This window comes from Platalea leucorodia (genome assembly GCF_965183815.1).
Source record: "Platalea leucorodia genome assembly, chromosome: 24".
NCBI classification, from domain to species: Eukaryota; Metazoa; Chordata; class Aves; order Pelecaniformes; family Threskiornithidae; genus Platalea; species Platalea leucorodia.
In genome coordinates, this window is record NC_138846.1 from 254,223 (window position 1) to 268,117 (window position 13,895).

Genomic DNA, 13,895 nt, shown 5'->3' on the forward strand with positions numbered 1-13,895 from the left:
TACTGTGTTATCAGAAGAAATCCAGTGCCAGTCTAGTAGGAAGCACTTCTGAGAAATTTGTAATGAATAACTTACAGTGAAATAGCAGATGGTCGTAATAGGAATCAGCTGTGGTGGTGGTACAGCAGAGTAGCTTGTGATTCTCAGATAATTCTAGTGGATTTAAGCAATAGTAATCAAGTTTTAGATTTTAAAATGCAACACAAAAAGTAAGTAAAAGAATTGGAGAGGCAATTATGTTTAGTGCATGTTGTGAAATGAGGTATGATGTTCAGGGTAAGCTTTTGATTTAGGGTGAGGGCCTGAATCTTGGCGGTTGTTAAGTAGATCTGCCGCGATAGTCAATATAGTTTGTAGCTTCTCTATTTGAAGCACAACTTCCTACTTGTTGTAAATACGGCATTCACTTTTTTGGCTTTCAAAGTAAGAGATAAACAAGAGAACAGTACAAAGAAGGAACAGGCGTAATCCAGGGCACAGCAGAAGTGTTGTTTCCTGTCTCTAACACTTCCACTATGTGGATAAAGACAATTTTCTTTTTAATTATTGGGAATATTTTACTGTATTTTCCCTGCAGGTCTGTTAATGGTGTTTACCGGATTGGATTGTATGCGCTTAAAGACATGCCTGCTGGTACTGAATTGACTTATGACTACAATTTTCATTCATTTAATGTTGAAAAGCAGGTAAGGATCCCAGTGCAAGACCTTGAAAAAACTCACCAAGGACAAACAGTTCTGTAAAGCTGAAGGTCGATTAACAAAACCGATTCTGTTGTATTTGACAGAACAGGTTCTTTATAATATTGAGCGATAATCTAAATGTTTTGGGGTTTATTTAAAATAATTTCTCTTTTTTTTGTTTTCCAAAGCAACTCTGCAAATGTGGTTTTGACAAATGCAGAGGAATAATTGGGGGTAAAAGTCAGCGAATGAATGGACTTTCAAGCAAAAACAATCAGCCTGTGAGCAGCCACAGAAGGCCTGGGCGGTCGAAAGAGAAAAGGAAGTCAAAGCACAAACTAAAGAAGAGAGTAAGTAGTAAAGACAGCTTTTTGCATGGGTAAAGGTTAATAGGAAATCAGTTTGTGCCATCAGACCGCAAAACTGTGTATTTGTATGTATTAAACTTCAGAGAAATGCTACAGGGAAATACTCCAGGTTCTGTCTCAGGAACTGCTTTTGCTGCTTTGCTAAGTTCTTGGCACGGTTTTTCCTGTCTATCAGAATGATCTGTTTTCCAGAGGGGCCACATGCCAGAGGAGCCCAGTGAAAGCGTGAACGCACCAACAAGACTGACACCACAGCTGCAGATGAAGCCCATGTCTAACAGAGAAAGGTAAGGAATTACTTCAGTGGGTTTTTCCTCAGAAATGGAGTGTTGTGCAAATGCAGAAATTGTTTTTTTCTATAAGATAGGGCATCGTGAAATGTCTGAGTAAGCAGTTCTTAATTCTCCTTTAACCAGCTAGGGTGGAGTTCCTCTCCACTGACATCAGAAGCGTACCTCAGAATATCTGTCTTTTTCCCCACATTGAGGAATTAATTTTACAGTAAGAAGGTGATTCTTGAATGCTTTTCTAACTTCTGTAGGAATTTTGTGCTAAAACACCATGTATTTTTGGTACGAAACTGGGAAAAGATTCGACAAAAACAAGAGGAGGTGAAGCATGTCAGCGACAATATCCACACCACATCGCTGTACAGCCGCTGGAACGGAATGTGTCGGGATGACGGCAACATTAAATCTGGTGAGGCCAACACCTGAGGTTCCTCAGGTTGCTACTTTGAGAACCTATATGACATGCCCGGTGAGGGTTTAAGTAAGCTCTGTGTATAAATCAAATGTAGAGTTACTACAAGATCCATACACCTTTTGTAATACATACAGGGAATGCTGTACGGATAACAATACCTATATATGTGTTTGTGTATATATGCCCCATCTTTACATAGCAGGGTAAGACAGAAACTCTTCACTGTATTTTTTTGCATTATAGGATTCTGCCATTTCCTCTGAAACACTTAATGCTATTTTCTTAAGAATGAGAAGATTGTACTATATAAACCATTTGCCTGGTTGCTGGATTCGTTTGTGTTCCTCCAGCAGCTCTGATGTCTCCCAAGTCCTGGTCAGAGGAGGATATTTAATATTTTCCATGATTGACCCTTACAGAGAAGGGCTGTTTTCTGCTTTCTGTATCCCTAGATCAGAAACAGTTGCGCTGACTTCGAAAATTGTCATTTATCCTCATAATTCGATGGATTTCAGGCCTTTAGAGAGCAAAGCTTTTTGGCATGCAGTCAGTTATGGGAATGGGGCAAAATACGACTATCAGAAAAAATGTATTAATCCTGCTCCAAAAATAGCACTGTATTTGTAGGCCCATAATCTTCACAGACATGCAGGATTTGGTCCCCGCTGCCAGGTACGTGAAAGTTGGGAAGTCGAGTATTTGGGGTGAATTCAATGACATGCTGTATTTGCTCCAGCAACGTAAAACGCTTTGATAACCAGCTTAACCATTTAGATGAGCTATAAGCAGTGAGAGCCGACTTGGGAATATGAAACTGAAGCCTTTTACTGTTATAGTAGCTTAGCAAACATGTTAATTTTCATAATTGGTGGTGGAGTTGCTGGATCAGAAAAGATGCTGTAATTTGATCTTTAACTCATTTTTTGTTTAGATATAATTATTCTTTTTTGCCCTCTTTCAGATGTCTTCATGACCCAGTTTTCAGCCCTTCAGACCTCCCGCTCTGTGAGAACACGACGCTTGGCTGCAGCTGAAGAGAATATTGAAGTGGCTCGTGCTGCCCGCCTAGCACAAATCTTCAAGGAAATATGTGATAGCATCATATCCTATAAAGGTGAAGGTGGCACTCCTAAAAAAATCTCCATGGAGACTTTTTCAGCCTGTGGAACAATGGACTCTGAATAGACAATACTAGAAAAAAATCAGTTTATTTCAGGGTGTTAAATAACCTTCCTTTTTTGTTGGTTTGTTTGTTTTTTTTTTCCTTTCTCCTGCTACCAGTAACCACTTTGCTTTATCCTCAACCCCTTCCTCTGCCACCAGAATCTGCAGATGTTGCTACCCTTTTAAACTGATTTTTCAGTAGTTCAGCAAAATGGTACAATTGACAGAATTGCAAGGAAACTGTCCTCCATTTTGATACACGTAGTCCGATTACAGCAACCGACTTCTAGAAATGCAAAAGCGTTTCAACTCCCTGTGCCTCGGATAGTAGAAGAGCCTTTTTTTAACCTAGATTGAATGTTGTTAGTTACTTGGTTTTGTAAGGTTTACTCAAGTAAATGTTGCTAAACTGTGCGTTCCTGTTACAGATTCCTCCAGGCAGGCTCTTGCGGCTCCCCTCCTGAACCTACCCCCAAAGAAAAAGTAAGCACTTGCTTCTCAGAGCATCCCCTAGTTTTCTATAATGGATTTGCACAGCTTTGAAATGCTAGTGCAAATGACATCGTTCGTACTTTGCCATTTTAGAAACGCAGACTATTATGAAAAGATCTCTGACCCGTTGGACCTTGCCACAATTGAGAAACAGATCTTGACTGGCTATTATAAAACTGTGGAAGCTTTTGACGGGGACATGCTGAAAGTCTTCCGGAATGCAGAGGTGAGGCTCTCTCCAGCCTTCAAGCTATCGCATAGACCGTGGGGATATACCCTAGTCTGATGCTCTTGCTGACTTAGAGTCATAAAAGAAGAAAAATATCTTAGAGAAAGAGAACTTGTGATGTTCCGTTTCTGATGAGCAGGCGTTGATAGCCATTCATGTGCTCCAGCTTACTCTTAGTGCTCTTTGGTTGCCTTAGGTCAGACAAATAGAAGGTCAAGAACATTCATGAATAGCTAACCTAAAGAAATTTCAGTACCTTTTGGAAGAGGTACCTTGTTCTTCGGTGTCATACGTAAGATACCCGGACCTGCTGTTCGAAATAAGGAGGTAGATGGATGGGTGTGTACCACATTGGTGGGTGCAGCTTTAGCGAAGACACCTTTAAGGGTGCGTGCGACAGGAGGAATGCACCAAAAGCAGGGAACCTGGGGAAAAAAATGCGTTTCTTCATTTTGTTTTTATTCAGAAATATTATGGCAGAAAATCTCCAACTGGGCGTGATGTGTGCCGGCTACGGAAAGCGTATTATAATGCTCGCCATGAGGCATCTGCCCAAATTGATGAAATTGTGGGAGAAACAGCAAGTGAAGCTGACAGCAGCGAGACATCGGTCTGTGAAAAAGAAAATGGGCACGAGAAGGACGAGGATGTGATCCGTTGCATTTGTGGCCTTTACAAAGATGAAGGACTCATGATCCAGTGTGAAAAGTGCATGGTGAGGCAGGGGGAGCACAAAATGGAGCCTGGTGCTCTTTTTCTGTTCTCCCTAACCAGTGGAACTTTTACCAGCGGTTTCCATGTAGCTAGTAGCATTAATTCCCTCTTCAGACCTTTATTTCCTCTCCAAAAGAATTGAGAGATTCTGTTTTCACAGAGGAAATGCAACTTGCATTTCTATATAGAGGAGCTAGCACTTTTCTGAAACTGCCAGCAACTCCTGTCTTTAGGCGAGCAGAATTATTTTCAACAATTTTGGGCTTTTACGCACACAGTTGCACGGGGATCTTGTCTGTCTGCTGACATAGTGTGACATAGTTCAAAGAAAATCTTTACTTTCCTTTGGGAAGCTTGTTTTCTTGCTTTCCTTAATATTTTTGAGAAAATGCAATTTGTAAATAAAATCTATCGCAGGAATTTCTAACTGGGTTGTATCTGATTTTCTAGGTCTGGCAGCACTGTGACTGTATGGGTGTGAATTCTGATGTTGAACACTACTTGTGTGAGCAGTGCGAACCTCGATCTGTGAACAGGGTAAAAAAAGAAGTCTCCTCTTCATTACTGCAGTTATAAACTAAAGCAGCTCTTGCATTTATATTTATTGAGATTGCCAAGGCCAGTGTGGGATTCTCACTTTATAGCGTAGCTTCCTTGGTGTGGGTTTAATCACGTTAAGTGTCAATTCTTCTCCATCCACTTCTGCAGATTTCCAAAAGGATATCGGCCCCATTTTTGCACTGATTATGGTGGGCATCTCAGAATTTTCTTCCTTTTTTCTTTTTTCATCCAGGAGGTTCCCATGATCCCTCGTCCCCATTATGCCCAGCCTGGCTGTGTTTATTATATATGCTTATTACGGGATGATCTGCTGCTGCGCCAAGGTATGTGCTAACTCTGGTGGCTGCTGTGATTTCCATCAGATAAGAGTGTGCAGAGATTTCTGGCATCACCCTGTTTGAAATGCTTTTATCTTTTTACAAGTAGAAAGCTGGGCTCTTTGCTGTTATGGGAGTGACACATAGTAAGAGTTCTCACTCTGGCTGGTTGATGAAGAAACATTAATTACCTTTAGCACAGATAGGGCTCTCCTCCTGGCCAGAGAAGGAAGATGCTGAGCCAGCTTCTGGTAGTTAACATTTAGAAGTACAGGCAAAGAAGGCTATTAGTCCTTCAGTATTTTACTGTAGAATGGGCATTAAAACATCCAACGTATTGCTTGTTTGTTCCATGAAGTGTATCTTTCTGCCCATTGCTTCAAAGCCCTCGGTCTTTCAGAGGCAGCTACACAGCCACATAATTCAGTTCACTGATTTTTTTTTTTTTTATTTCATCCTACAGATACATACAAGGTTAGAAAGAAGCCTATATAATTATTAAGAGAACTGCTCTTGAATGAGTAAAACCAGTTGGTATGTTTGCTAGAGGGGAATGGGAGAGTCTTCAGGAAAGTGGAGAATTAAAAAAAAAAAGGTCAAAGAACAGTGTATTCTTTATCCCCTCTGCAGGATTCTAGAATTTGCGTTCAGTCTTCCTTTTTCATTGTTGCCCTGCATTGTCTGTCCTGTCTAGAGTTCAGCCGTTTGGTTTTCTCATGTCTTGTTTTTAGCTGGGTTCCTTGCTGGAGAGTAACTCACTTTCTAGGGTTGTATCGGTACTTGCTTTTATGTTTTCTGTTAAAATGGATTATGTTTTAGCTGGGTTTAGTGGCATGTTCCAGTCATTCATAGCATTAAGGTAATTCTTATCGTGACACATTATATTTCACTCACATACCTCTGATCTGATCTTGGTGACTTTAATTAGAGAAGCGTTAGCCCTTACGTGGCTAAACTCCATGTACCATTGGCAGAAGACAAAGGAGACCAAACTGCCACTGGTAGGCACCAAACGCCTCTGCAGTTACAGGAATAGGTTAAGCAAGGCGTGCACCCAGAAGGGGCTGGACAGGAATGCACAGCTACAGTAGAAAAAGGGGAAATCTGTGGATTCAGTGCTGGTCTCAAGTTCTCCACCAAAAGTTCGGAGGCACACCACCTGCCTATAGAAGAATTGTTGTGCTGTGGCGCACAGGCATGTAAGGCATCTTGGAGATGGTAGAAGAAAGTTTTTACTCCCTCTGGTTTCTAAAAGGTCATGTAATTTACAGATTCCAAGGCAAAAGAGACCATAGTGACCTCCAGCCCTACAGTCACTATGTGCGTAGACTATTACATTTTTCCTGTGTGTTGTGCCTTAGAAAGAGGCTGATCTGGCGATAAAGACTGCAAGTGCTTTTGAGACCATTGCCTGCCTTTGTCAGTTGGTCCACGGCTGGGGAGCCGTGTCTGTACGTTGAATTAGTTTGTCTTCCAGTTCCAAGCTTGAGAACTCATGTTTTTGAGGAACAAGGCTGAAAAGGTTCCAACTGTGTGAGTTGGAACAAATGTGAACAAATCCCTCTCAGTGAGCGAGGGTCCGTCGGTCTCTGGTTAGAGGACTTGTTTTTTAATTTCTTGACGATTCTACTTGAGGTTGTGGAGTAATATACGACAGACGTGCTTCCTCTGCAAAAATGACCTAATACGTAAACCCAGGAGATTATGCAAATAGATCTGATAATTGGTCTGTCCCATCCTGCCGAGTGAACAAGGAGTTCTACCTCAGATGCGAGTCGATAAACAGAAGTCAGAATGGATCTTGGAAAACCCACACAGCCAGAAAGCGTCGTATGTCGTTATCTCTGACGCACCAGCAACATCTCTTCCTTGAAAACACAGAACTATGAACTCCCTTTTCGAGACGGAGGGGAAGCTATTTCAGTAGTTAGTAATATGTGGATAAACTTGAATTGAAATCAAGCTTCCTGATCCTTAGGGCAAGAGAGTATCCGTGTACGTTTCTTTCTGAATACTCCTTTTTTAGTCAGGTACAATAAGTACTAGGTAATACTAGAGTTGCTTTATTCTCACTGAAGAGGTAGGGAAGAAGAGTTGAAAGTAGCTAATTTAAAATAAGAGCCAAAAATAAGTGGTTTTCTTTACATTCTGCTCGCGGCCAGCAGCTGCTCTCAGCATGTACCTTACTTTTTTTCTCTACACGTCTTTTAAAAAAATTGTGGAGGTGGGTTCCTTAAAAGTAATCCTTGACTTAGTAAAATGAAGAAGTTATTATCCCAGCTTTAGTTCAGCGAGTAAGAAGAGCTAATGCTGTGAGTGAGTGCAGGCTAATCACCAGCAAAGAGCTTGCACTCTGCTGTCTTACGTGCAAGCCTATGTCATTCTGTCTTCAGTCCATTTTTTACTTAATCAAGCTAGAATAAAACTCTGTCTCTCCTTCCTACAACTACAGCTTCTATTTGTTTAATAGCGATCCTGGTATACCAGAAGTTTTAAAAGCTGGCTTCCTGGCTGCAGGCAGCTGTCAATGCCCTTGTGGCCCATCTCACCTCGGTTTTAAATCAGAGGATTTCTTTCATGGGGCAGTATATTGTACTCCGCTGTTGCAGTGACAGGTGACAACATATAACCTTAACGCGGTTTTTGCGTATGAGGAGTCCTTAGGAGCATCTTTTAAATTTATACGAGATTGATAAATCAGATGATATTTATGAAAATATAATTACACATCCTTCACTTTAATCCTGAATTTGGCTACAAGCTAAGGGGGAGCAAAACTGAGGCGTTTGTGAACCACTCTGTTCTTAGTGGTTCCCTAGCATCTTTTTACTAAGCTGTGGAAGTAACAGAGACTGAACCTCCTAATTAATTAAATAACGGTAACACACGTGGAAGGAAAACAGCCATAACTGCACAGACACAAAACCAGGTATGTACTTAGGGAAAAAAATCCAGGAGTCGTTGCAATTTAATGGAAACATAAGAGGAATGCTCGGCATGAGTCAGAAAGGCAAACTGAATGTTAGGAATTATGATGAACAAAATAGAAAAAGTAATTGTGCCGTTCTGTAATCTTACGGCGTGTCTCCCTTGCGTGCTGTTCTTGTCATCCCATCTCAACAAGAGTATCTTGCTACTTGTAAAAACCAGCGCGATGGCAAGGATAATCAGATATGAGACATCGTTGCCGTGAACAGAGTCTATGCAGATGATTTGGAGGGTGATAAGATAAAGGTCTGTGAAATCACGAGTGGCATAGGACAGTGCAACAGTGTAGAAATTCAGGAACAAACACTGAAGTTAGCAGGCAACGTACTGAAACAACAGGAAGTTTGGGTTTTGGTTTTGTTTTTGTTTTTTTTTTTCACAAAAACATAACCAAACTATGGAAAGCATTGCAATGGGAAGTTGGAGAGGTCAAGAGGAAAAATGGTTCCAAAAAGATCAGGCAAATGCTTGGAGGAAGGATTAATCCCTGCCTATTTATGCGGAGTGGTCCAGCTATAGCCTCCAGCTCTAAAAGTCTGTAAAACAGAGATTAAAGGAAGCCTGGAGGAGATACCACAGGAAGGCTTTTCCTATGCATGCCTTATTCCTGTGCTTTTTCCTCCTAAGCATCTACTACTGCCCACTTTTCTAGCTAGACCATTATGCTACGTGACCTTTGATCTTACCCAGGGTAGTTTTTCTTAAGTTTTTATGACTTGGGACCTCCCAGGTTTTTGTTCATTGCAAGATAAATAACAGAAAAGATGGAATTGATTTTTAAGTACTATGTATCCAACGATATTTTCAGTAATACTTTGAGTTTCCCAAATGTTCTCCCTCTGAGACTCTTCAGGTTCTTTGCGAACATTACTGATGAAAGCTTTTTCCCTAAAGGAGCAAGGCTTTTTCAGTGGAGCAGTGTCTTTTCACCCTATGAAATGATAGTCACGGTCACAAAGAAAGGGGCAGGGTACCAGTTAGAATGGCCGTTGAGTCTGGGGGGCGAACCCATTTCACAGATCAGAGCAGAGAAATTGAAGAGTTAATTCGCTCATAGGATGAAATGAATAAATAGAAGTTTAGGGACCTGTTTAGGGGTTGCACCGAGGAAAGGCTTTTTCAGTTGCCAGGAATGTCGTTCCGTTCAGCCCTTTTTGAATTCGGTTTACCTTTCCTGAGCTATGCCATCTTATTTGAGTTCTGCTGGAATATTCAAAGGCTTGGGGCTTCTCAGTCAGTGATTTATTTTCTTAATAATAATCTCTCTAAGTATCTTCTCTCTTAAATCTTAAAGACTTATTCTTTAAACATTGCAGCTATCACAAATTTCTTCACATTTTCCTAATCAAAACTTATTTTTTACATATCTGCGGTCTGTCATAATTTATCGTGATTCATGACGTGTTACTGTTTTCACTCTGGTCATACCAGTCAAGTTTTGTTTAGTTCTTGCCATAAAGCTTTTGTAAAAACGCTCAAGGTGACCTTTCCTCCTTCTGTGGGTTCTGCATTGGTTTTGCGTCGCTCTTTACAATTCAACATTAGGTAGCTCTGTCACGTTAGTTTTAATGAAACCCTTTACTCCTCTGTTTTTGGTGTGCTGGACTCATGAAAAGTTCTTTACAGGGGTGTATTTTGTGCCTGTTGCCAGGTGATTGTGTATACCTGATGAGAGACAGCCGGAGAACTCCAGATGGACACCCTGTCCGGCAGTCGTATCGGCTGCTGTCCCACATCAACAGGGAGAAACTCGATATTTTCCGCATTGAAAAACTCTGGAAAAATGAGAAGTATGTTCAAGGCATCTTTTGAATTTGAGACATTCCGTATACCTACCTGTCAAAACCCAGTAATTTTGTGGAAGTCTTGTCGTAGCTTAAAAATGCAGGACTGAACATGGTTCAGTTACCAAGGCTTGATGATTTCCCACTCGCCTCTGCTTGTGCTCCTCAGCTGCAAAGTAAAAACGTGTAAGGTTGGAGGTTTAAGCAAGGGATAAGAGATACAAGTTGACGCACTTCCCTCGGTGTTGGAATAGGCTGAGAATACGCACTGGGCGCTGAACTGGCCCAGCCAGCAATCGCCAACTTGCTAAGCCACTGTAACGTGATTAAATCGTACGCCCCGTAGACAGCAGCACAGCAAGCCTGCTGCGTTCATAAAAATCACGCTAGAAGTATTTCCACTTACCGAAGGGGATAAAGTTGAATGTGTAATATTCCTGCGACTTCACTTTTCATCACAGTCATTGCAAAAGTGCAAGATAGAGAATTCAAAATTAAGTGGAGGGCGTTAAGTAAAGTTGTATCATGGGCTTGTAGAAATAGTCTTTTTTTTTTTTTTTTTTTCCCTCCTTCTGTTTCTCTCTTTCTCTTACCTTTACACCTTCAAACAGAGAGGAGCGGTTTGCATTTGGTCATCATTATTTCCGTCCACATGAAACACATCATTCCCCTTCTCGAAAGTTTTATCACAATGAGCTCTTCCGGGTGCCATTGTATGAAATTATCCCCTTAGAAGCTGTGGTGGGAACGTGCTGCGTTCTTGACCTGTACACCTACTGCAAAGGTAAGGAAACGTAACGGGATGAGAAATTAAATATAATACACCTTTCTAATAATTTGGGAAGCATGCTAAAGTAGTTACTGCTGGAAAAAGGCAGTAGCCAGCGTTCACAGGGCGTCAGAGCTGAGGAAGCACTATTGCGTTAGCCCTGGGACGGTGATCTCTGTTTTAAGAGGGCCAGCACTGAAGAGACAGCAGCAGGGTGGGAATGTCATGGGCAAAGAAGAGAAGGTGATGGCAGCTGATCATAGCTTTTGTAAAAGTTTGGGTACTATTTGGATAGAGTATACAGGTTTTCCTCTTAAATTGGACTAGGAATGTGTCCGCTATTATGATTCTGAATCGAGAACGAATAAGAATGCCTGCCGTCCCACTGAACAGCTCTGACAGCCCCCTGCTTCCCTGACACGACGTATGGCTTGTTCTTGTTCTGGTATACCATGTGTTTCCTCTTGAGTCTGATTAACATTTTTTTCTATGTGCTTCGTTTTGAAACTGCAGGGAGGCCAAAAGGCGTGAAGGAGCAGGATGTATATATTTGTGATTACCGCCTTGATAAATCAGCTCATCTCTTCTACAAGATCCACCGCAATCGTTATCCTGTCTGCACCAAGCCCTATGCCTTTGACCACTTCCCCAAGAAACTCACACCCAAAAGAGACTTTTCAGTAAGTGTTTCTTCTCTAAGCTTCCTTACTTTTTCCTAGAAGGCTGGACATATTTTTGGAAAGCCCTTGGCGCTCTGTTTATGAATGAAGCTTGGTAAACCGACGGAAGCCTACACATAAGCATACACAGTCTGGATGAAAAGTTGGCTAGAAAGAAAGCTTGGAAAGAAAAATTGACTGTAGACAGAGAATATGCATTTCAAAGGCAAACAGATGTTGAACGAATGGTCGTTGGATGTATAAGTTTAGAGATTGTGATTTCTGACTGAAATCTAGGTGCTAATTTCATTTAAGCCACTCCTGAGTGAAGGAAATCTTAAAATTCACTTTTTGGTTGCAATTCTGCAACTGTAAAATAATTCTATACGTTTCAGAGAATCACACAACATAGAGTCCAGTGTGAGTTTGTCAGCCTGTCTGTGTCAGGCTTTCTTTCCTTCGGTGTAATTACTCCATGTTTTAATAAACTTCCTTAAAAAATGGTTTTCAGCAGTACCTTTGCATAGTGATTCCCGATACAGAAAAGCAGTATTTTCCTATTTCCATTTCCTTGCTCTATCAAATGACATACTGCTTGCTTTATATATAATTATCACTGAAAATGGATGTTTTATCAAAAAAACAGCAGACAGATAGGCAGCAGAATCATGAAGTACAGTTTCCCTTAACGTCCTCCATCTGAATACCTGTTCCTTTCACTGTCTCAGTTTCCCCTGCTCCATGGACGTAGCAGCTCTTCTTTGTGCACGTCCTCCTACACAGCGCTACTTTGTCTCTGAGCGCAGAGGTATCCGATCTGGCAAATCTTTTGCAAATCTTTTGCAAATCTTTTCTTCCTGGAAGCAGAGAGGTTCTTGTAGTAAGTTTAGAAGTGGTACCAAACTTCTGCTGTGCAGAAAGCAAAGATGATTTTTGTCGTGATGGTCTATGGCTTGAAATTTATTTAGAAGATATGAAGAATCAGATAATAAATCTGGCTCTAATTTATCCTTATTACATGATTATGCCTTCTCCTTTGAATTTGTCTGATGTATGAGCTATGCCAGCCATGCACTGGCATTTCCAAAGTGTCAGATAGGCGAGTCCTGTGTTGGTACTTCCAGAATATTAGATAGAACAGCACTTTCTTCCACCGTGAATTTTATTTAGTATTAACCATAATCTTTGTTGTTGTTGTAGCCTCATTATGTACCAGACAACTACAAGAGAAATGGAGGCAGGTGAGTCTTACCTACCAGATTGTTCATCGAGAAGAGATGAGATAATCCTGTTTGTTTGTCAAGTGTCCACTCTTTTTCCTACCTATTTCCCGTGGGTGCTATGGAAATAATAAATTTAAATTATTTAAAGCAATCCTCTAAACTTTCAAAGAGATAAACGGGAACGAGTGAGGAGGAATAGAATATAGGAGCAGCCTTAGTGTTCCTTAATAATGTATGTAAGGAAGAGTACAGAAGCCATTTTGAAGGTTAGCAGAAGCAGCTGCATGTGGGAGATGGCAGAGCCCGGGACAAGAGCACCCAGCCTTCCTGCGCAAAGGGCGATCGGGTCCCTGAGCGGACCGCCCGTGTTTGCATTCGAAGAAGAGCCAGGGCCAATGCGCTCTCTCGGTTCTGTTAGAGACTTTAAAAATACCCATCAAGAGCTGTGACTGCTGCAGAAAAACATCAGTAAGTGCTGAGCTCAACTCTTTTGGAAGATAAAAACCTTGACAAATCGAAATAAAAAAGCAATTTGTTTTTAAAAGACTGCATTTGACGTTATGCAAACAAGGTTACAGGAACGTAGCCTCCCGTAGATTGTAAGCAGTGGGTTTGAATGCATGTATTAAGTCAAGTGACTGAGATTCCAGAAAGGCCCCTACCTGCTGAGAAGTCCTTGACTCACTAGTAATTGGCCTTTCAGGTGAGTGTCTGAAAAACTGTGGTATTTAAACCCTTCTTTTCCTGCTAGATCGTCCTGGAAAACAGATCGCTCAAAACCACAGATTAAAGACTTAAACCAAGAAGAAGATTCTCTTCCACTTATTGAGGATGTATTAGGAAACCAAGATCAAACTTCAAGTGAGATGCCTAGCCTAGAGGAGCCAGAAAAAGAGGCAGTCTCTAGCGAGACCTGTGAAACGGATAAAAAGGTGGAAGAAAGCAATTCCGACACAAGGCAGCTGTGCACTCCAGAGGAAAGGCGGCATATGCAGAGAGAAAGACTTAATCAAATCCTGCTAAACCTCTTAGAGAAAATCCCAGGGAAAAATGGTGAGATTTTATGCTATGGCTACACGATAGCATTTCTTCTATAGGTTTGGTTTTAGTTTGCTGCAGACCGCATTGATAAAATAAATGCTTTCGTCTGAATGTATTGCTAGTGGACCTTATTAATATAATCAGTTTTCTTTGCAGTAATGTTTTCTTTTGCAACAGTAGCAGTTGCCACTAATTCCA

At 41.2% G+C, this 13,895-nt stretch overlaps 1 protein-coding gene across 4 annotated transcripts in view; it reads left to right on the forward strand.

Moving 5' to 3' along the window:
* ASH1L (ASH1 like histone lysine methyltransferase) overlaps positions 1-13,895 on the forward strand; it is a 65,067-nt gene that overhangs the window by 48,256 nt on the left and 2,916 nt on the right. For 3 of the 4 annotated variants that reach the window (XM_082333203.1, XM_082333204.1, XM_082333205.1), the window contains 15 exons: positions 578-686; positions 872-1,033; positions 1,244-1,338; positions 1,593-1,750; positions 2,718-2,870; positions 3,349-3,403; positions 3,506-3,638; positions 4,108-4,356; positions 4,806-4,892; positions 5,149-5,239; positions 9,873-10,011; positions 10,617-10,789; positions 11,288-11,454; positions 12,634-12,674; positions 13,408-13,709. In XM_082333203.1, coding sequence (XP_082189329.1) covers positions 578-686; positions 872-1,033; positions 1,244-1,338; positions 1,593-1,750; positions 2,718-2,870; positions 3,349-3,403; positions 3,506-3,638; positions 4,108-4,356; positions 4,806-4,892; positions 5,149-5,239; positions 9,873-10,011; positions 10,617-10,789; positions 11,288-11,454; positions 12,634-12,674; positions 13,408-13,709 — 2,114 coding nt within the window. Of the gene's footprint in view, positions 1-577; positions 687-871; positions 1,034-1,243; positions 1,339-1,592; positions 1,751-2,717; positions 2,871-3,348; positions 3,404-3,505; positions 3,639-4,107; positions 4,357-4,805; positions 4,893-5,148; positions 5,240-9,847; positions 10,012-10,616; positions 10,790-11,287; positions 11,455-12,633; positions 12,675-13,407; positions 13,710-13,895 lie in introns of those variants that run through there. The other variant, XM_082333206.1, reaches the window with a different exon arrangement.